At 41.1% G+C, this 23,524-nt stretch overlaps 1 protein-coding gene across 1 annotated transcript; it reads left to right on the top strand.

The window, feature by feature from the left end:
* Nucleotides 1–1,655: 1,655 nt before the first annotated feature.
* Nucleotides 1,656–8,531, top strand: snw1 (SNW domain containing 1). The gene is made up of 14 exons (XM_077018151.1): nucleotides 1,656–1,813; nucleotides 2,337–2,490; nucleotides 2,950–3,111; nucleotides 3,198–3,293; nucleotides 3,470–3,576; nucleotides 3,668–3,772; nucleotides 4,893–4,962; nucleotides 5,056–5,121; nucleotides 5,240–5,356; nucleotides 5,622–5,763; nucleotides 6,187–6,289; nucleotides 6,683–6,800; nucleotides 6,997–7,160; nucleotides 7,491–8,531. Exons 1-14 carry the CDS (start codon nucleotides 1,800–1,802, stop codon nucleotides 7,681–7,683), a joined length of 1,611 nt encoding a protein of 536 aa, XP_076874266.1. The 5' UTR covers nucleotides 1,656–1,799; the 3' UTR covers nucleotides 7,684–8,531.
* Nucleotides 8,532–23,524: the final 14,993 nt, after the last annotated feature.

Raw genomic sequence — 23,524 nt, 5'->3', positions numbered from 1 at the left:
GCTCACTCATTGAAAATCGCAAGCCCTGTCGCCAGAGCCGGCCCTGACCAATGTGGTGCTCTAGGTGAGATTTTTGGTTGGTGCCCCCCTGTCATCAGGTTGATTGTATTACAGAAACATATAAAAAGCAAATGAATTATAAATATTACCATATTGTCACGCTACAGCCCCTGACCCCTCCCCTCTGGTCGTGTGTTTATGTTGTCTACGTCTAGTCGTCTGCGTCTGTGGACTCACCTGTGGCTCGGAACCGAGGAGCTCGTGTGTTTTAACATATATTTATTTTAAAAACTTGCTGAGCTAAGCTAATAATAGCACCTACTAGGATTGGGCAGTATGATGACAGTATTGTAAAATTGTGGCAGTATATTAACCATGTGACGTGATGCAACGTGCCAAATCTGTACTTTGAAAAATGGAGAAGGGTAATGCTGCAGGCCGGAGCCCCGGTGGGCGTGGATAAAGGGCGGAGCATGTGTCAATCATTTTCGACTGCAGCCAATCAGATACTAGACTTTCTTTGTCAATCCATTTTTATTAAGCCAATTATCAGCCAGAGTTAGCTGTCAATCATTTTTTACTGCAGCCAATCATCTTAACAGATCTGCCAAAAGAAGGCGGAAACTGCACGGAGAAGCTCTTTAAACAGAAGTATATGCCATTCTTGCACAAAAGTAGCTGAATAAAAACATTAGAGCCATGACTGTAGACATTTTTAAATCAAAGTTTAAAATACTTCTCACTTGTTATTCAGGAACGGCGCTTTAATGTTTTTTTTTCCTTTATTGCACGTATTGCATCATTTGTACACACAAAACCCGTGACATAATCCAAATAAAGTTTGAAGACCAGTATTGTTTTGATATAATCAGGCATTGCTTCATAAATTTCTTTAATGAGTTTAGAGATGGGGTAACTGACGCTATCACTTGCTAGCTGGTAACTACCTTCCTGAAGAGAAAACATTAAAAAATAACTACAAACGGTTCACTTTAGATTCTAAAGTGAACCGTTTGTAGTTATTTTTTAATGTTAATATTTTTAATATTTTTTAATGTTAACGCGCCTCCTACACGAGCTACACGCTGTTGTTCTAAAGTTTAGAACAACAGCGTGTAGCTCGTGTAGGAGGCGCGTAGTCCTCAGGAATGTGCAGCACTGGACTGCACGACCTTGACATGTTATGTAGTGTCATGCCACTCCAAGCCACTAGATGGAGCGACCGATCGAGGAGTGATGTAGAACGGTAGGCAGAAAGGATAAGGAGAATACGCATACACTACAAATACACTACGATACAGTGCTTTTACATGTAGTCGTGTCTAATGTGGTATATTCAATAGATGTACTGAGTTATATAATAACGTGTTATATTAACCAGAACATTACACATGTTCATTTAATTCCTAATTAATTTGCTGACTTATTCTCCGAAGAATTAATGCTTGTTTATTGAGGGGTTCCCATGATCTGAATAACACGGGAGTCGCATTCCCCAAATCTGTGCCTAGTGTCTGCAGTACGCCTCATACTCAGAGTTATAGCCGGTCATTTTAGTTTACAAGAAGGTTTTCAAGTGTATTTTGTCGAAACTCATTTTTATAAAATGAAATAAAAACTATATCATAATTAATGGATGAATTAAAAACTAGAGAATGTTTCACGAGATTTTTCTAGGAGTCTTTGGCGTGTGTGGTTTTTCTATGGTAAGAGTCTTTGGCGTGTGTGGTTTTTCTACGGTAAGAGTCTTTGTTCCTCAACCGCGTCTCCCGTGACGTCACTGCCGGTAGGAGAGGATCATGTCGCTCGCGAGGTGAGCGGCTCCGCTAACTTTATCATTTAATACTGTTAGAAATCGACAAACATACGCATTTCATTACTTGTGTAATCTTGTGTTTAATCTTTTAAAATGTGGTTATCTTTATAATGTTATCTTTAGTCGTTTTGACTAATCGATTACTTAAAGGCCTAGTTAGGTGTATAGCCAGGCTGCTAGCTAGCTAACTCACTCAGCTAGCTTGTTAATTTCACTGTATTTATAGCTGCATTTAGCTTAAAAAAAACAGATGAAGATTTTGTGAATCGTTTTCTCAAATATAACTTGTCTTGTTAACTAGCTAGCTGGCTAGATAAAACGTCTTCTCGTGTTGGTCTCAGCCATGTATGCATGTAGCTAACAATTAGAGTTACTAACTTCTACATTTCACCCAAGCGCATCATCTAGATATGCGGAGTTGCTTTATTGGGAATAAAATCTGAAACGTTCTCGGCACAAGCCGGAAAATCGTCGTGCGAGAACTTGTATATATTGTTTTTTCTGTCTCTTCTTCGTGCAGCTTTCTACCCGCTCCAACTCAGCTGTCCCAGGATCAGCTGGAGGCAGAAGAGAGGGTCAGAGCGCAGAGGTCTCAGTCCACAGCACTAGTGTCCACTCGCAGAGAACCCCTGCCCTATGGTTCCCGAAAAGGATGGGTGCCCCGCAGTCTTGAGGTACTGCCCATTAGTAGGGTGACCAAACGTCCGTATTTCCCGGGACATGTCCCGGCGTGAAATACGGACATGTCCGGGAAAATACGGACGTTTGGTCACCCTACCCATTAGTAGATCTATAATTTAAATATAAATGTGCCATATTTCTCAATTGTGATTTTCACCCCAATCAAAATTTGTCCTCCACATTTACCCATCTGTGCAGTTAGAATACACACACACACACACACACTAGTGGTTACTAGGCGTCCGGGGAGCAGTCGGGGTTAGGTGCCTTGCTCAAGGGCACCTCAGTCATGGCCCCAGGCCTGGAAGTTGAACCCACGACCCTACAGTCACAAGACCAGTTCCCTACCACCGGACCATGACTAATTTCTGACTTTGATTATGTGGAATTCTGAGGATATGCTTATTATCCCAACTTATTATTCTAGTTGTACTTTTTGTGTGTTTTTAAAGGATTTTGGCGATGGAGGGGCATTCCCAGAGATCCACGTGGCGCAATACCCACTTGAAATGGGAAGGAAGAAAAAGACCTCCAATGCCCTCGCTTTGCAGGTGGATGCTGAGGGCAAAATAAAATACGATGCCATTGCACGCCAAGGACAAGGGAAGGATAAGGTGAGTGTTGTGCTGATGTAATTTTAAGTTGTTGATGAACTGGTGTTTCTTGAGATGTCTGCTCACACCTCTTGTTCTTTAAACAGGTCATATTCAGTAAATATACAGACCTGCTTCCTAAGGAGGTTCTCAATGATGATGCTCCAGAATTACAAAGACCAGATGAGGAAGCTGTTAAAGAGGTACTTTTTCTTTTTTTTTTTTACAAACATCAGTAAAGACAATAAAATAGTAATGTCACAAACAAATAATTTTAGTCAGAATGGTGTTTTCCCCTAATTTTGGTTAAATTTTATAAATTAATAAGTGTATATGCATTTCTATTCTAAAATTCTAAAATTAATTGGCTTATTTTCAGCTTACAGAGAAGACCAGAGCTGCTCTGGAAAAGCAGGTGTCCCAGAAGATTGCTGCTGCCATGCCAGTACGTGCGGCAGATAAACAGGCCCCAGCACAGTATATACGGTAAGACCAAAAGTCTCATTATGATGTCAGTCCATAGTAACGTATGTGATGTAGCTGATCCCTAATTCAGTGTGATTCCTATTTCTAACAGGTACACACCCTCTCAGCAGGGAGTGGCTTTCAACTCGGGTGCCAAGCAAAGAGTTATTCGCATGGTGGAAATGCAGAAAGACCCGATGGAGCCACCACGTTTTAAGTAGGTCACAACCAATTCTCCATAAAAAAGCAAGGAGGGTCTAGGGTTATGCAAGCACAGTCTTGCTAGCTGATCCCTGGTAGTGGGAATTAATCAGACCCTCCAGAAAGTCGCGATGTTGCGATTTGCAACTTCAACGCAACTTCAAGCAAACCCCGCGAATTCAGGGCGGTGTTGCAACTTCAGCCAATCACCGCAACTTTCCCGCAAATTTGACCAATCACTGATGTCGTATTGATGTGACGTCGACAAACTCCCGCCTTACTTCCGTATATACGTTCAAGAGGAGCAGACTGAAAGCAGCATGAGCGACGAAAATAACGGCAAAAAGAACGGGAAAAGCAGTATCCCGGTACACTACATGAAAGCGGAGATAAACTGTCCAGATCCGACCCGCGAATTGATTATCTATGGCCCCCTGGATGATATTTAATTACTATTAGAACCGGCCCGCAGGCCACAGCCGCCCGATGGTGTTTTGCACGCACAAACACTACATTCACCACAATGCAACGGTAGCCCGCGAAGTCACTGCAGCGCACGCAAGTGGCGAGGGTCTGAGATAAAGTTTATAAGTTTAAACTTTAAACTGAGATAAAGTTTATTTATCTCTGATCCATATCTATGAGTTACTAGTTCGCTCTGGCGCCAACCACTGGCGATCGATCTCGATATAATACTTAATTTGTGTCCATTTTACAGGCCACCTGGTAACAACTTACGTTCGCTAACCCCGCCCCCCCGTCAACAATTAACGTTCGCCACCCCCTCCAGGTTCAAATCTCACTTCAAGCGATCTTGAAAAGTTGGCAACCCTGAATAAATAGGTAAATAGATAATTAAAATGGACTACTAAATAGAGGAAACCATACAACATTTACTCCCTATTGTAATGTACTCACAAAAAAGCAAAAACACACCGCAACTTCCATCGCAATTTTTTTGAAAAACACCCGCAACATCAAACATTTTAGCCCGCAACAATCACAAAAAAGGCCCGCGAAATCCTGGTGGGACTGATTAATTAATTATTCAGAGTAAAGAACACAATGTACTCTTTGTATGTATGTAGTACTTATTTATTTTTATTTTTGTTTGTTTTTGCCTTAACTTTCAATAGGATTAATAAGAAGATTCCTCGTGGCCCTCCCTCCCCTCCTGTCCCAGTCATGCACTCCCCCAGTAGAAAGGTAGGATTTTGTAGGATTTTACCCAAAGCTACTACTTGTGTTGAATATGCACACTTATTCACCGCAGGAACCCTTTACTTCTGTTTCCCTCAGATGACTGTAAAAGAACAACAAGAGTGGAAGATTCCTCCTTGTATTTCAAACTGGAAGAATGCAAAGGTGTAGTAATTTACATCAGCATACCCCCCTCACAAAACACATAAATTTTTCAATAGTTTGTCTCTGTAGACCAGAATGCGTTGACCCCCACCCACTGTTTTTCTTTTCTATTTTTCAGGGTTACACAATCCCACTTGATAAACGTCTTGCAGCTGATGGACGAGGCCTTCAGACAGTTCACATTAATGAAAATTTTGCAAAGTTAGCAGAGGCTCTCTATATTGCAGACAGGAAGGTAAAGTAATGTAAAAGCTAAGCGGTGACAACACCTTTATTGGGTGCACATGAGCGGTATTTACAATTGCAATTACTTCATGTGGTACTTGCTTAGACTTCCAGGAAATCAAACACTAGATAGCAAAGTATTATCAGTCACATTTATTTATGTAGCTAGGTACTAGACTTGTTTGCATTTTGGTAAAATGTAGGGTGTGGTGTTTGTTTTGTGGTTTGTTTGTTTTTTTTATCCTGTGTTCAAGATTTTCTTGATGTGTCCCTAGGCCAGAGAAGCAGTAGAGATGCGAGCTCAGGTGGAAAAGAAGATGGCGCAAAAGGAGAAAGAGAAGAAAGAGGAGAAACTGAGGGAGCTGGCAAAGATGGCCCGAGACCGGAGAGCAGGAATCAAAAGCCATGCAGACAAAGGTACAGATCATTAATGGTGGAGATGTTCATCTGCATTTTGTAGCGAAACTAAAGTTTGACTGATAATAGAATGTTGTGTTTTCAATGACTTTGTCCCTGACCTGTTACCGTCACAGAATAGATCTTTGCTGGGTATATTAATGCTATATCGGTTATGTTTAAATATTTTTCTGATGGCTATTTGTAACTGGATAAAAGAAATCACATTTAACTACTATTGATGGTATTGATAGTGCTACATTGTGCTGATCTTGGCTTTCAGAATGTCCTGTGCCCTTAATTAGGAATAGTGGTAACACCACAAAAGTGTAGTGGCCTAGGTTTCATTTTGCCTGCACATGTGTTCCTGATTAAGACCTTCTCTTATGTACATGTGCATATATCCCTTCACACGTACTCGCACTGTCTCTCCCTTCCTGGTAGGTGGTGAGGAGACAGAGGTTAGGGAGCGTGATGACATTCGTCATGACAGGAGGAAAGAGAGACAGCATGATAGGAACCTCTCCAGAGCCGCCCCTGATAAGAGGTACGTGTGTTTGTTTCTCCGCCACACTGAATCTTTCATGGACTAGGCAGTCAAGCCATGGCCAGTTTAAAATATATGATGTAGTGTTGTCGTTCAATGTCAAATTCAAGATTATATGTTTGTGGCCGGTATATGCCTACCGTTTTGACCATTTTTTTTCTTTTTAGACCATTAAAAGTATGGTATGTGAACCAAACTGAACAGATTATATTTATCAATGTGTTTATCCCATATTCCCACATGTTTAGCTATTGTAACATGATGGGTATTTGCAAAACAAACCGTGTTCTGCCATGTGTTCTTGCTTATTTGTGAGTCATGTTCATTGCAGCTTCCTCTGCTTGAGTTGTTGTTGGATGTGTGTTGATGTTGGTTTTTTACTATCTTGCCAAGGTCTAAACTGCAGAGGGATCAGGATAGAGATGTCAGTGAGATGATTGCCCTGGGACAACCCAATCCCCGCATCTCCAGTGAGGCTCAATATGATCAGAGGCTCTTCAATCAGAGCAGGGTAAAAAAAATATCTGACTGATTTCAAATATGCTAATAGATGGAGACTTGAAACCAAGTGCAGTTTTCTTGGGTCCCTCCCTTATCTATACTGCAATACTGGGATGGAAGTAGAAAAGAAAAATATTTGTAGTCTCAGGATTGAGGTTTTTGTTCATTCTTGTAAGAACTATGTCTTTTCTCTGTGTGTGTCTCAGGGAATGGACAGTGGCTTCGCTGGAGGAGAGGACGAGACATATAATGTGTACGACCAGCCATTCAGGAGTGGCAGAGACATGGCCCAGAACCTCTACAGGCCCAGCAAGAATGCTGATAAGGATATGTATGGAGATGACCTGGATACACTCATGCAGAGCAGCAGGTACCATCGGGAGATTCCAAGATCATCTGTGGCTGTAGCTGTTGTAAAACATTCATGATTTTGTGATGACTATGCTGTATATACTAATGACCTGAATTGACTAGTAGGTTGTCAGAGAAATTGTAATCAAACTTTGGTAATGGCCATAAAAAGTTGAAGAATTTGTGATTCATAAGAAATCACTAAATGTGAGGACTTGTGGGTAATAAATGAGATTATAAATTTATTTTTTATCATTATAGGGAATGGAGAATTGTATGATTTTACTCATACCTCATTTAATAGTCACAGGATAGTCAGCAATTGTGTAAGCTATTCTTCTCTTGTTAGGTTTGTGCCAGATCGGGAGTTCTCTGGCACTGACCACGGCCCGCGCAGGGATGGACCTGTCCAGTTCGAGGAGGATCCTTTCGGCCTTGACAAGTTCTTGGAAGAGGCCAAGCAGCATGGTGGTTCCAAAAGGCAATCCACCAGTGGGCGCTCTAAGGACTATGACCATGAGAAAAAGCGCAGGAAGGAGTGATGTGCCTCCAATACCTATAATTTCAGGGCATGGGGAAAATGATTTTTGTAATGTCTAATTTGGTGACTAACATGACATACATTTTTGTTTTTAAGGCAGTTGTTGGTGTGTACAGCTTTGGTAGCTGTATATAATGTGTTTTTACTTGGCTGTTAGGTATGTTGTAAAAAGTGATGGGCATCCTACACAATATCATTCCTTGTGTTCATTTTAACATGCAGGAAATGTGTAGATTTTTTTTTTTTGAACATTCAACTCAACGTAATAAAGTTGTGAGAAATAATTACCTTACTATCTTTCCTTACTTTAACATAATGTAAATATGGCATTTCTGTGTACAGTAGTAACACTGATGCTTTTAGTTTAGATCAAGTATCTCATTATATTGCACTTGCCAAAAGAAAACTTGGACGTGATGTGAATTGTTTGGAGGACAGGAGAAGGAATTTGTGAAATGCTAAGCTGGCATGCATGTATCATTCTGTGTTTCACCTTATTTGGGTGAGAGTCAAAATATGTATCTAAATTATTTGAACTAATGGACAAAATAGGCAATAACCTCCTGAACCTGCTTGTCTGGTGGGTCACACCTTTTGCACTTCTACTCGTCAGAAAGACTTAAAGCTCAAATGTAATGAGTCATAACTTAGTCTGAGTCCTAACTAGAGGACAAAATTAATGTTCATGCACATCATATTTAGTATAGGGAAACTGCATTATACAGTCAGAATTCATGTGGGCTAAATATATCCACAATCTTGCTTGCAAAATAGTCACATTAGACATTCAATTGTGGGCATTTTTTGTATCCTTATTTTAAATGAATAATATCTCCTGAAATAAAGTGTTTAGTAAAAAAGAAGCATTGATGAAACAAATTGATGAAATCAGAATATTGTGTATTTGCATGGCAAATACAGGTCCTTCTCCAAAAATGAGCATATTGTGATAAAGTTAATTATTTTCTGTAATGTACTGATTATATTAGACTTTCATATATTTTAGATTCGTTACACACAACTGAAGTTCAGTTCAGCCTTTTATTTTTTTTTTATATTGATGATTTTGGCAAAAAAGTAAAGAACAAAAATACAAAACAATTTGTATATTTCATCTGACCAATAAAAGAAAAGTGTTTTTAATACAAAAAAAGTCAACCTTAAAACATGGGTTAAAGTTCTCCGTCAACACGACGGATTTCCGTCATTTTAATCTTTTAGGGGAAAAAATCCGTCAAATCATAATAAACCGCGCGCGTGCTATCTGTTTTGAGGCCGAAATACGATCCTCTCACTGGATCATCAGCGCTGGATGGATGACGGCGGTGTCACTTGATTGACCTGCGTGTCATCCGAGAAGGGTAATGCTGCAGGCTGGAGCCCTGGTGGGCGTGGGTAAAGGGCGGAGCATGTGTCAATAATTTTTGACTGCAGCCAATCAGATACTAGACTTTCGTTGTCAATCAATTTTTATTAAGCCAATTATCAGCCAGAGTTAGCTGTCAATCATTTTTTACTGCAGCCAATGGCGTTTACGTCCTCTCCTACACTGCAAAAACTGGAGTGTTAAATTTTAAGAGTTAAACATTTCCGAGTTGATTTTCACTCCCAAAGAGTAATTTAACACTGTTAGATTTAAATGATGTTCAGTGTTAGAGTTTATCGGACAGAGTTGATCAAATCAGTGTTAATCCAACTAAATGACTCCCGCAAAGATGTAATTAAACTCTGCCCACGAATTTCACTTTGACTGAGAGAGTGACTGATAAGACACGGACCATATGCAAACATTGTATGAAAATAATGCCGTACACCGGGGGCGTTGCCTGGGTATGTAAAGATCCGGGGCTCAGCCAAATTAATTATATATATATATAACAAAGGGTGCACAAATTCTGCAGAATGACTGTTGGTGACCTAAAGATAGTGAGCTTTTACTAAAGGACATGGACCAGGTATATTCCTTCAGTAAATCCATTCCTCAATAAAGTATGCAAAACAGTATGTCAATCCATTTTCTTTTACCGTCAGCTACCTGCAACCTGCTGCCAAAATGGCTAGAGTGCATGTGCGCTCCCCGACGGGGGTGGGGGTGGGCTCTCCTCTGCGCCCGCAACACCAGCAAGCTGATTGGCTGTTTCTCCTGAAAGGCGGAACTTTATCCTTGAAGCGGCACTATGATTGGCGTTAAGAGATTTCCTATTCTCACAGCAGCATTGGCCTCCTCATTAAATACAGCTGAGCGAAAAGGTTCGGGGCTGAAGCCCTGGAAGCCCACCCCAGGCCACGCCCCTGTCGTACACCGCGGCTAATACGAGCACGATACAGAGACATTTACAGCACCACCACAGCTCAGTACTCAGATCAACATATCTCACTTGGTAGCAGGACAGAACGGCGCTTTGGCAAGTTGAGACAGCAGGATATCGGGAGCAGTGTGGCGATGTTAATATTCTTAAAAATGAACATGGCAGTGTAGTTGCAGCAAATTCAGTGACATACTTGGTCAGGCTCTGTTTGCACTATTTGCACTCTGTATTGACAGAGATGAACTTTTTGTTTTGCACATAATACAGTGAGTCCCGCTTAACGACGGGTCTGGTTAACGACGGACCAGAGTTATGACCGACATTTTATTTTATTTTGCGCGGTGCACGGAGGAGCAGTGGAGTATAGTGTACGATAAGCCCACCTCGGCAACGCGATCGCTCTTTCTCACGCTGTACGCACAAGAACATTGTTCGTTTTTTTCTTTACTGTATTTACGATTAAAGCGTATCTAAATCTAGGGTCACGCTTAATGACGAAAACTGCTTTACGACTGACTTTTCAGTCTCTAACACCATCATTAAGCGGGGACTCACTGTAATATTGTTTGCGCTTGAAAAAAAAAATTAATATTTTTTTTTTTCAATTTGTAGAAGTTTATTAAAAGTTCATGCTTACATAATGCATGTTAAGAGTTATAATAAAACATTTCAAAATGCATGTGTAACTCCGTTAAATAAAAGTCTGTTGTCCAGTCATATAATTTGTAATTTTAGTGTTCTTAAAGTCTTGTCTCGTTCTTGTGAACACAATATCGTGTCTCGTCTCGTCTCGTGAGCTGAGTGTCTCCCCACACCCCTAGTGTATTTTAAACTTCAATTTAAAAATGTCTAAAGTCATGGCTCTTTTAATGTTTTTATTCAGCTACTTTTGTGTAAGAGCGGCATATACTTCTGTTGAAAGAGCTTCTCCGTGCAGTTTCCGCCTTCTTTTGGCAGATCTGTTAAGATGATTGGCTGCAGTAAAAAATGATTGACAGCTAACTCTGGCTGATAATTGGCTTAATAAAATTTGATTGACAACGAAAGTCTAGTATCTGATTGGCTGCAGTCGAAAATGATTGACACATGCTCCACCCTTTACCCACGCCCACCGGGGCTCTGGCCTGCAGCATTACATATATGGGGGTCATCCCGCCTTCTGATTTTCAGACATTAAGTAGAAAAGCTACCTCCGTCCTGCCTTAAGTCCAGTTTGTTTTGGTCAGTTTGTGTTTTCAACTTGATTGGTCATGCCGAAGACATTAATGCTCCGATTCAATCAACATAAACATCATACAGGCGGTCCCCCGGTTACGAGGTTCCCGAGTTACGATGTTTTGTGGTTCAACACATCTCCCATTTACTAGTGTTGTGTCGTTCGCGAACGATTCGTTCAAATGACCAAACATTTGAGTGAACGAACTGAATTGAATCAAATCAAATCAAATATATTTGTATAGCGCTTTTCACAACACGTCACAAAGCGCTTTACAGGATTTACAAGGTTAACAATACTATGGGTCCAAATCCCTAATGAGCAAGCCAAAGGCGACAGTGACAAGGAAAAACTCCCTAGATGGTGGGGAATAGGAAGAAACCTTGGGAGGACCAAGACTCAAAAGGGAACCCATCCTCCATTGGGCGGCCCGTTAACACACAAATTACACAAAAACAAATACAGACGAATACACAAGTCGAATCACTTCCTCAGCCGATTCGTTCCTTTTTCAGTTCAGTAATTGAGCTCAGCAGCGACCGTGCAGGCTGGCAGGGGAACTGCAGTGTGGTATGTGAATCACCAAATCACCCGCAAATCTGGAGGTGGAGACATTCATTGCGAGGGAACTGCGCATGCTCAGTGATTTGTTCAGTGACTCGTTCACTGTACTGAGGGCTCTCGTTCACTCTGATTCGTTCACTGAACTGAGGGCTCTCGTTCACTCTCTGATTCGTTCATGAACTGAAAGCTCTCGTTCACTCTCTGATTCGTTCATGAACTGAAAGCTCTTGTTCACTCTCTGATTCGTTCATGAACTGAAAACTCTCGTTCTCTCTGATTCGTTCACTGAACTGAGGGCTCTCGTTCACTCTGATTCGTTCATGAACTGAAAGCTCTCGTTCATTTTCTGATTCGTTCATGAACTGAGGGCTCTCGTTCACGCTCTGATTCGTTCATGAACTGAAAGCTCTCGTTCATTTTCTGATTTGTTCATGAACTGAGGGCTCTCGTTCACTCTCTGATTCGTTCACTGAACTGAGGGCTCTCGTTCACTCTCTGATTCGTTCACTGAACGTACTGTCACTCAGAGAATTGTTGCTAAGGACGTAATTCACATTTGCGCTGCCACTCACTCACATTTTCTTTTTGATTGCACATTTAAGTTGATATTTTCATCTGAATGTAGTTATCTTAATATTTATTTTGCACTCAGTTGTAGGTTAGTTCATACTTATTTTTTGTATTATGTTAGTGATCCTGCTCCAGTTCGTGCTTCAGCTTTTGTGAATTCACTCTTTCACAGGTTTTTATAAGATATTAATGGGAAAAATAATTCGCGTGTCATCACTTTTTCGCCGGTTGTCTGTGGAATTCGATCGGCGGAAAAAATATATATTTTATGATTTTTTACATGACAAAATCTCAAAATGTATAAAAATATATTATAAGTATTAATTCTAACAATTAACAAGGAATGTTATAAATAATAAAATTGTACGCATTACAGTAAATAGTGCATATTTACTCTCGGAAACGCGAACCTGACATGTCATATTCTTTGCAGTGTTGTCCGAAACAATATGTGGTAGTATAAAGAAACACCCCTCAAAAACAGGGGAATGAACATTTACCTGATGAATTTTAATGTTGCATTGTGTTCCAGGTTTGAAAGTGCTGAGATTTAGGCTAAAGTACTTGAAAATGCTTGAACTTGTAATTACTTAGTTTCACAACAAATAGCTATCTGCAGGGTTGCCAACTCTCACGCAATGAGCATGAGACACACGCATTTGACTGTTTTCACACGCTCTCACGCCACACATCTCACGCCACGCATTTCTCATGCCGAAAAAAATCTTGTTTATTTACCTCTGATCCTATGATTCAATGAGTTACTCGTTCGCTCATCTACTGGCGATCGCGTTATAATATAATCCATTTTAAACCCCCCGCCAACAATTTACACTCGCCACTGAACGATTCGGTGAACGAACCTTTTAAGTGAACTGATTCTAATGATTTAGTTCATCTAAAAGAACCCATCCAATGGAGGATGGGTTCCCTTTTGAGTCTTGGTCCTCCCAAAGTTTCTTCCTATTCCCCACCATCATAGGGAGTTTTTCCTCGCCACTGTCGCCTTTGGCTTGCTCATTAGGGTTCTGGACCAATAGTATTGTTAACCTTGTAAATCCTGTAAAGCGCTTTGTGACAACATGTGTTGTGAAAAGCGCTATACAAATAAACAGGTGACGGCAATGACACGGGGCATGGTAACAAACGAGGAATCACGGAGACAACAAGCAGGGCGGGATAAACAGGCAAGGAACACAGACACGAGGGAACCCGGAGTGACAGCCAAGGGAGGGGGCCAAATTCTTGGGGAGCCTTCGGGGAGTGGCTTCTGGGATCGGCGGAGGAAGGTCCTCTTCCACGGGGTCCTGGGCAAGCCTGGAAGAACACACAGACACACAAGCCCCTCGGTGGCTCTCTCTGCGATGGCTCCGCCTCCTCTGAGGCGTCGGGAGCTCGCAGCAGCCATCGAGAGCCGACCGAGGGTTAAGCCAACGCTCGTCTTTGCGCTCGTTCCGTCTGCCCGCTGCTTGCATCACAGGTTGCTCCTCCCTGTGGTGTTCGCCAAGTCAGGCAGACTCACAGCGCTCAATAGGAGTCTCGTCGCAAAAGCCAGCCGATACTGAAAGTGGCTGCGCTTTCTTAGGTCTGCGACGAGACCTCCTTGTTCCCACAGCGCCAGGGGTATTCCTGTCTCTGGTTCGTTCTTGCTGTAATACTGGAGAGTCAAACCGAACTAAACCAGCCAACATCTCATTACAGCGATCGAACTCACCAGAGTCTCGCTCTCTCGCTGTGTCCTTGGTTGACTAACACGACGGGGAAATACAGAGCAAACTCACGAGCAATATGAAACAGCAAACAGGAAAGCACAAACCAACAGCATGAACAAAACCACAGATCACCAGACGGGGGAATTGCAGGGACTGATATACATGAAACTAAACTAGGAACAGGTGATGGCAATGACACGGGGCGTGGTAACAAACGAGGAATCACGGAGACAACGAGCAGGGCGGGATAAACAGGCAAGGAACACAGACACGAGGGAACCCGGAGTGACAGCCAAGGGAGGGGGCGAGGCCATACGTGACAGAAATATAGAATTTATGGTTATTTATATTGAATAATCTCTCCACCGATTACAGACTTTTCTTCATTTAGCTTTAATACAGTCGGAGAAAAAAGGCGCATTTTTCTTCTTTTTTTTTTTTCTAAACCAATCTTAACATGGATGGTGGTGTTCTGTTTGTATAAAGGCTCTATCCAGTGGTGTGAATTTGCCATTTTCGGACTTTTAATTTTTTGTAACATACCTACTTAAAGCAGGTAATCTTACTGCTTATGTTTTTGCGATAGTGAATTTGATAAAAACAAGAGAGCTTCATACCTTTTAAAACTCACCAGGATTCACTAAATTTGAGGAGGACCCCCAGATAACTCCAGTATATAAACATTTATGTACATTTATTGCTCAGGTGTTGTATTTTGTCGCTTCATAGATTCTCTCTTCTCTCCTTACATAGGCTGATTAGATTAATATACTTTATAAATGTGTTTAGTTTGTGTAGAGTTAGGCAAAAGAGGCTGTGTCCCAACTACACCACATTTTCAGTAATTGCTGGCATTGTCTTTTGCCAGGACAATCCAATGAAAATTTCTTGCTTTAACCCTTGCCTTAAAATAATTATGTTCAGTTATGCACTCAATACTTGGTCAGGAATCCTTTTGCAGAAATGACTGCTTCACTGCAGCTTGGCATGGAGGCATCCAGCCTGTGGCACTGCTGAGGTGTTTTGGAGGCCCAGGATGTTTCGATAACGTCCTTAAGCTCATCCAGAGTGTTGGGTCTTGTGTCTCTCAACTTTCTCTTCACAATATCCCACAAATTCTCTATGGGATTCAGGTCAGGAGAGTTGGCAGGCCAATTGAGCACAGTAATACTATGGTCAGTAGACCATTTACCAGTGGTTTTGGCACTGTGAGCAGGTGCCAGGTCATGCTGAAAAATGAAATCTTTATCTCCATAATGCTTTTCAGCAGATGTAAGCATGAAGTGCTCCAAAATCTCCTGATAGCTAGCTGCATTGACCCTGCCCTTGATAAAACACAGTGGACCAACACCAGCAGCTGACATGGCACCCCAGACCATCACTGACTGTGGGTACTTGACACTGGACTTCAGGCATTTTGGCATTTCCTTCTCCCCAGTCTCCCTGGCACCTTGATTTCTGAATGACATGCAAAATTTGCTTTCATCCGACCACTGAGCAACAGTCCAGTGCTGCTTCTCTGTAGCCCAGGTCAGGCGTTTCTGCCACTGTTTCTGGTTCAAAAGTGGCTTGACCTGGGGAATGCAGCACCTGTAGCCCATTTCCTGCACACGCCTGTGCACGGTGGCTCGGGATGTTTCTACTCCAGACTCAGTCCACTGCTTCCGCAGGTCCCCCAAGGTCTGGAATCTGCCCTTCTCCACAATGTTCCTCAGGGTCCGCTCACCTCTTCTCGTTGTGCAGCGTTTTCTGCCACACTTTTTCCTTCCCACAGACTTCCCACTGAGGTGCCTTGATACAGCCCTCTGGGAACAGCCTATTCGTTGAGGAATGTCTTTCTGTGTCTCTTGTTTGAGGGTGTCAATGATGGCCTTCTGGATAGCAGTCAGGTTGGCAATCTTAACCATGATTGCGGCTTTGAGTAATGAACCAGGCTGGGAGTTTGAGGAATCTTTTGCAGGTGTTTAGAGTTAATTTGTTGATTCAGATGATTAGGTTAACAGCTCGTTTATAGAACCCTTTCAGGATATGCTAATTTGGGTTTTCATGAGCTGTATGCTCATGAAATATTTCAGTTGGTGTTCTATGACTAATATATATGAAAGTTAAATTTGTATCATTACATTATGGAAAATAATGAACTTTATCACAATATGCTAATTCTTTTAGAAGGACCTATACCCAAGGACAGATTAAGGATAGTCTGGGCCCCTGGGCAAAGGGTTGCACAGCCCCCCCCCCCCCCCCCCCCCCCCCCCCCCCCCCTTTCACACACGTGCAATAAAAAAATTTTTTTTAAACGCGCACTTTTTTTTCACACATTTTTTATTATTTTTTTTACATGCGCACGCTCACACGCGCATTTTTTTCACACACGCATTTTATTATTATTTTTTGTTTCACATGCGCACGCTCACGCGCAATTTTATTTATTTTTTCACACGCGAACTTTTTTCACATACATTTTTTAATTATTTTTTTCACAGCCATTTTTTATATATTTTTTTCACGCGCGCACTTTTTTATATATATTTTTCACACGCGCCCCTTTTTTTCACACACAAACTTTCTTCCACATGCGCACGCTCACGCGCATTAAAATTTTTTTTCCACACGCGCATTTTATTATTTTTTGTTTCACACGTGCATGCTCACACACGCGCAATTTTATTTCTTTTTTTATACGCGCACTTTTTTTTCATACACATTTTTTATTTTTCACACATGCATGCTCACACGTGCAATTTTATTTATTTTTTTTCCACACGCGCACTTTTTTTTACTATTATAAAGCTTACACTTCTACTATTATCAATAATGTAATATGCAAATAACAATAAACTTTAAAAAGCTGTGAGTTGCTAGTTAGCAACGTTACACTAGCCTTGAAAAAGGCTATGAACCTTTCAAAGTTTAATATAGTTGTAACGTTCGGGCGCAGCCAAGGACGAGACACGGAATCCCCGCTTACGTAGCAAACGTTACGTTTAATAACAACAGATATTGCGCAATGGCGCACGAGAACACTGAAGCACATACACTCAACGTGCAGACTTTAGACAACGACGAGCACAAGACACTGCGCGAACGCACATTAAATAGACAGACCACATCAACCCCACGTGATGATGAGACGAGCCACAGGTGAGACAGATAATTACAAGACACACCCGCACCCACGGAGATACACTGACACAGACGAATAGACGCAGACAACGTTAACACACGCCCCAAAGGAAGGGTTCGGGGACCGTAACGTGACAATAGTAAATATAGTAATGTAATATTATATCATGTAATGTAATATAATATATAAGCCTTTGAAAAGACTATAAAAAGAATGTAACAGAATATATGCAATATAGTATAGTATAATATAATATAAAAATATTTATATATATTATAAAATAATATACTGCAGTATAAAGGTCAATAAGCCTTTAAAAAGGCTGTTGGTTGCTGATCTGGTAATAGCAAGGTAAAAGTTGTAGTAAAAGCACAGAGCAAGTTCACAAGCTGAACTGTCTGAATGTGAGGAGTTTTGATACTGGCAGGGGGTTTTATATAGAACTTGCATATTCACTTGGAAGTTCTCGCAACACCTGATTGGCTCAGCCCCCGTCTTGATCTTGCATATTCACTTGGAAGTTCTCGCAACACCTGATTGGCTCAGCCCCCATGGGAATTTATGGCAATGTAACAATTTTTCACCACTGAGTGAGAGGGTGGGGGAGGGGTAGCGTGTGTGTGTGTGTGTGTGTGTGTGTGTGTGTGTGTGTGAGAGAGAGAGAGAGAGGGAGACAGGGGAAAGGTTTTGAGTATATTAAAAATGCTGTGTTAATGATATTAAATCAAGTTTCAGTATTGTCAAGACCCCTTCACACTGCCTTGAAGCATGTCAAGTCATGCCAAACTGTCATTGAATGGTCATTGAATAAGAAGCTGAATAAAATATATTTTCCAATAAATAATCCTCAAACTAAATATCAGGGTTACACGCATACGCAGCCACAGCAACTACAACAAAACCACTTGCTGTTTCATCTGTCACCAAACCAAAATTGTGCTACTCAGTAAAATTAGCTTGCAGTTCTGTTGTATGAAAAGGCACTTTTCCTTTCGTGCATTCCTTCAGAACTAGAGTGACCACTGGTCTCTTTACTGTTGTTTATTAAAGGGGAAACATGAAACTAGTCAAATGGCTTGTTGTTTTCACATAAGTGAAATCACACCCTTGGCCAAATTCACTCAATTTAATCAGTGTCAAAGATAGCATTCATCAGACAAATTGCTTGTCTTAAATTTAAATAATTGCAAAATTGCTAAATTAATTTGTGTCTCTGCGCTTAAGAGAAATTGAACATAATAATTTTGAAACAATACAAATTCAGAAGCATTAAGTAAGGGCCTGAGTTTGTAGGTCCCTAGAAAGTCAAGGAGCCATGGTAAACGAATTCTATGGAAGTCAAGGGCCCCGTAGCAGGGGCCCTCGTGATCAAGGGCCCTCTAATGGTATGCCCTGCTCTTCTCTAGGGCCCCCTGGTAGGGGCTCTCATAACCAGGGCCCTCTAAAAATATGCCCCCCTCTTTCCTAGGACCCCTAATAGCCATAAGTCGAAGTCAGAGCAGTGCCACAACGCCTCATCCATTTTCCTAAGGTGCCCAAAAGCATGGCTAGGGCACAAAAGCATGACTAGGGCCCTCCAAAGCATGGCTAGGGCCCAAAAGCATGGCTAGGGCCCCCAAAAGCATGGCTAGGGCCCAAAAGCATGGCTAGGGCCCCCAAGAGGCCCTGGGGTCAAAGTCCCTAATAGTCAGAGGATCCTTAAAATGGAGGGCCCTCGGAAATAAAAATATATTGTACCATAAATGTTGATAGGCATCGCAAAAAGTTTTCGGCCAGGGCCCCCCTGACCTCAAGGGCCCCTGGGCACTGGCCCCACTGGCCCGGTCAGTAATCCAGCCATGCCTGTACCATTTGAGATCTACAAAGCCTATAGAGATACTTTTAGCATTAGTGTATATGACATTGTTTGTGTCATACAGAAAGTATTCAGTACATTCACACACTTAAGACATGGCGATAATAGCATGTTTTTAGGATTTGGAACATTGATAAAATTATTCATCTATTGATTTAGAACAGGGGTGGCCAACCCGCGGCTCTTTGCCTGGTTTCATGCGGCTCCCCAGCCGGTCCGCGGGCTCACCTGCACAAACGGGGCGACACACTGCTACATTTTCGTGGTGCACGGTTAGTTTACAAGCCTAGCGAGCTGCTAATACTTTTAAAACCGGCGTAGTGGAAAACACGCATTTGACTGTCTTCACAGCTAATAATTTACACTCGCCGATTTTCATTGTTTTTTATCATTTAGTCATGTGAAATGTGTGAACTGGCCTTTAAACAGAAACAAATGATTGCATTATGCAATCTAAAATGTGGTTTTGTACATTGCAATCATATAAAAATCTATGATGGTTTGCATAATTGGGATGTAAAAGGGTTTTGAATAATCGGTATGTAAAATTGGGGTACTGAGCTACAACTAAACAGTTGTATCGCCCAATTACCTTAATAAATTAGGTCATGCTAATTTTAGATTTCAATCTTAGTCTGCATTTTTTTTTAAAGAAATAGGGCATATCTACAGCTTAGCTATCACCATTAATTCTTTGCACAGCATTATTGTGTATATGACCTAGAAGTGTCACCACTAAAACTTGAATCTACCTTTTTCAGTCTACTACTAACTTGAATCTCCCTTTTTGACTTGTGGCTGTGTAAGTAATACAAAGTCAGATCTTATTTGTTTATGCCTATTTCTTTTAGGCCTTGCACGTTGACTGACTGACTTGAAAATAAGACAACAATATATTTACAGGCGTAAATTGCGTGCACTCCTCTTAAATGAATCGTCTCTCAAGTAAATCGAGTTTTCGAGCGTGCTCTAACATGTTTTCGTCAGTGTTGCCAGGTGAGAAATGTATGACTATCGTACCAGAGACATACAATTATCGTTTTTTGAGTGAAATTATCGTACATCCGTCATAACCAAAATAACAAGTATGTTGATGCACTAAAGTCACTCTAGTTTTGAGTAACGTCTAACAGGCATTCAGCTTTGTGAAGGCAGTAGGCCTACGGACCTGGCGGGTATTCCAAGAAGCGTGTTTAACAAACTCTAAACTTAACCCTGAACTCGGAGTTGTCTTACCCCGATCTTATGGTGTGATTTTTGTTTCAATAGTTCCACAAAAGCAAAAGTAAATCCAAGAGCAGAAAGTATATGTTATGAATGCAAAACAGAAAAACATATATCAAAAGTATATATTTTTTATATAATTGGTTATTTGAAACTTATTTTCGTTTGCATTTTGACAAGTTTTTGGTTCCATTGTTTTTGTTTTTTTGGATTTTCCCAGTAAGGTCTTTTGCTTCTGGAATCTCTGCTTCTGCTTCGTTTTTTGCTTCTGACTTTTGGAACACATTTCACGTGTGGGAGGGTCTTAGATGAAGGCGTTCCTCTGCAATCTCCATTGGTCACTGATTCCGGACTGACACAGCGCTCTGAGACCGCCTCTGGGACCAAGCCACGCCCACCCCACCAGCTTCCTAGCGTTTTCAAACATGGTGGAACGCGGTGGTTCTGTTTCAGTAGCCATCACCTGCCGTCACCTGTCGCCATACCAGATATTGCAAATACTCATATTTCTTCCACACATCAATGTTCTCTCCATCCAGTTCACTAAAATTTTAAAAAGCTTGTGCTGGTGAGCATGCTTAATGTAGTTATTATACAGTGTACATTTGCAATATCTACAGACCATTTAGCAATTAATTATAACCTTTGTATAAACTTTTATGGTAAAACTTAGTTTACATGCTACTGTGAAACAGAACCACCACGTTCCGCCATGTTTGAAAACGCTAGGAAGCTGGTGGGGTGGGCGTGGCTTGGTCCCAGAGGCGGTCTCAGAGCTCTGTGTCAGTCCGGAATCAGTGACCAATGGAGATTGCAGAGGAACGCCTTCATCTAAGACCCTCCCACACGTGAAATGTGTTCCAAAAGTCAGAAGCAAAAAACGAAGCAGAAGCAAAGAGATTCCAGAAGCAAAAGACCTTACTGGGAAAATCCAAAAAAACAAAAACAATGGAACCAAAAACTTGTCAAAATGCAAACGAAAATAAGTTTCAAATAACCAATTATATAAAAAATATGTACTTTTGATATATTGTTTTCTGTTTTGCATTCATAACATATACTTTCTGCTCTTGGATTTACTTTTGCTTTTGTGGAACTATTGAAACAAAAATCACTCCATATGATCTGACATACTCAGAGTTTTCGGTTCCAAAACGGCGGATCGGAGTTAAGTAATCAGGGTCGCTCAACTCTGAGTAGGTTGACCCAGACAGAAGCGCGTTCACGCGTAACTATGAAAGGCATTCTTAATGGAACGCAGATAAATAGGATTTATCATGGACTTAAACGCGAAAATCAGCCGAACATCGTATTTCACACCACTGTAGCTTGAAGTATTAATGACTGCGTATGCAGAATATTTAGATATTATTAAACGTAAATGTAATACTGCGGTAGCTGCTAGAGAAAGGCAGTCAGCATGTCAAAAAAATTGCCAACAGAGTTAATGCGTGAGTGAAAATGATATTTTTATATTTAGCAGAAGGGTGCGATTATATTATTATTTTCTCCACCTTTATAATACTGTATTGAGTTTTAAAATATTTTTTTATTGAACACTTACTAATTCCAGGTCTAATCTGAGTGGTGTGAAACACACATGGCATCAGATAAAAATGAAGTATAAGAATATTGTACAAAGTGGTATGGCTGTACATAACTATATCTTATTCTTAAAATATATTATAAAATGTATTTATAAAATATCAAATGAAATAATGAAACATAACAGTGAATTTGACTGTAATGTATATTAAAAGGTTACAGGGTGGATGGTGGGGTGGGTGGTGGTGCATGATTTAATGTGGAAAGCAGTGATTGCGGATGGAGTCTCTGACAACTCCACCATCTCTGTTGTCACCCACATGCATGTAAGGTTCCTCGTCTGTGGGCATGTCAGAGATGGTAGGCTGTCGCTCTTCATTGTTGCAATGTTGTGTAATACCACATATGCCATTATTATGTGGCACGCCCTATCAGGGGTTACTCTGAGCCCCTTCAGGCACTGGAACCTGGCCTCGAGGATTCCTAGGGTCATTTAAATTCTTGCCCTGGTTTTGCTGTGGGCCTGATTGTAGCGGGACTGTGGTCCAGGTGCAGGATCTGAATAGGGAGTCATAAGATAGGCCTATAGGACAGGCAGGGATACCCTCTGTCTCCATGAAGGAGGCCGTCATGTCCTATAATCACACTAGGGTTTGCAATGATTTAACTATTACACTGCATGTGAACAACTAGCAAAACTACCGCAGGCCTACTCTGTTCAGATTTGTTGTACAGTGTGGAATCATACACGGATCCTGGCCATCTGGCTTCAACATTTGTGATGAGGTGGGAAGCATCACATATGATCTTGATGGGAAGAACGGTCAGTTACAATAGCTACGTTATTTTTGTTACCATTAAAGATAAGTACATTATTAATTTAAAGGTTATGAAGGTTAGTACCTGTACATTAATGCTATGGATGAATTTTCATGTTCTAATGGTGCTGGCAGTGGCGCAAAAAGGGGGTATGCAGCGTATGCGACGCATAGGAGCGCCAAAGTGATGCCAGAAAATTATTTGCCGAGTTGGTGGGGGTGGGGGGTGGAGTGCGGGGGGCGCCGATAGTATGTTTGCATACACCTCAGAAAGTATGTAGTTGCAACCCTAGGTGCTGGAATAGGTAGCATATGTAGGTGCCATCAATACAGCCAATCACTCTAGGAAATCCTTAAAATGTAAATGGAATGAAGTTCGTTATATATTGCCTCTCCTTTGCTTAATTTCTTTATTGTCCGTGTGAATTAAAGACAAACCAATGATGCTGTGGAATTCCTCTTTGATGTCCATAACTGGCTTAAGCCCAGGAAACACCACAAAACTGGGTACTAGTCAATTTTAATGCCAGACATAGTTTTCGGACAGACCGACATACAGTAGCTTTGCTGAGAGATTCCGCATCTCCTACACTATAAAGAAAACTTCCACTAGCAAAAAACGAAGACCGATATATAACAATCTGGGGGAGAATTTAGGGCTGATCCGCAAAGTGTAATATTTGAAATGTTATTATATTAATAAAGTTATTGATGTAAGTAATGGATTGTGCTGAAAACGATAACGTTCATTTAAAAAATAATCCGAAAATGATAGTAGGCCTATGTCTATTCGGGGTTTTATAAGGCGTTCCCGACGAAGAACTCAGCGAATAAACTTAGTTTCAATATCCACATGATCTTCGAGGAAAGGACACGTCATGATGACGTGTTTGTAACTCTGG

The sequence above is a fragment of the Brachyhypopomus gauderio genome, chromosome 9 (genome assembly GCF_052324685.1).
Source record: "Brachyhypopomus gauderio isolate BG-103 chromosome 9, BGAUD_0.2, whole genome shotgun sequence".
Classification (NCBI taxonomy): Eukaryota; Metazoa; Chordata; class Actinopteri; order Gymnotiformes; family Hypopomidae; genus Brachyhypopomus; species Brachyhypopomus gauderio.
This window is presented reverse-complemented; position numbering and strand designations above follow the sequence as displayed.

Excerpts from the sequence above, each read along its gene's own strand:
- snw1 (XM_077018151.1), top strand. Across the intron at positions 2,491-2,949 it reads GGGTGCCCCGCAGTCTTGAG|GATTTTGGCGATGGAGGGGC; the intron begins GTACTGCCCATT and ends GTGTTTTTAAAG. Across the intron at positions 3,577-3,667 it reads GCCCCAGCACAGTATATACG|GTACACACCCTCTCAGCAGG; the intron begins GTAAGACCAAAA and ends TATTTCTAACAG.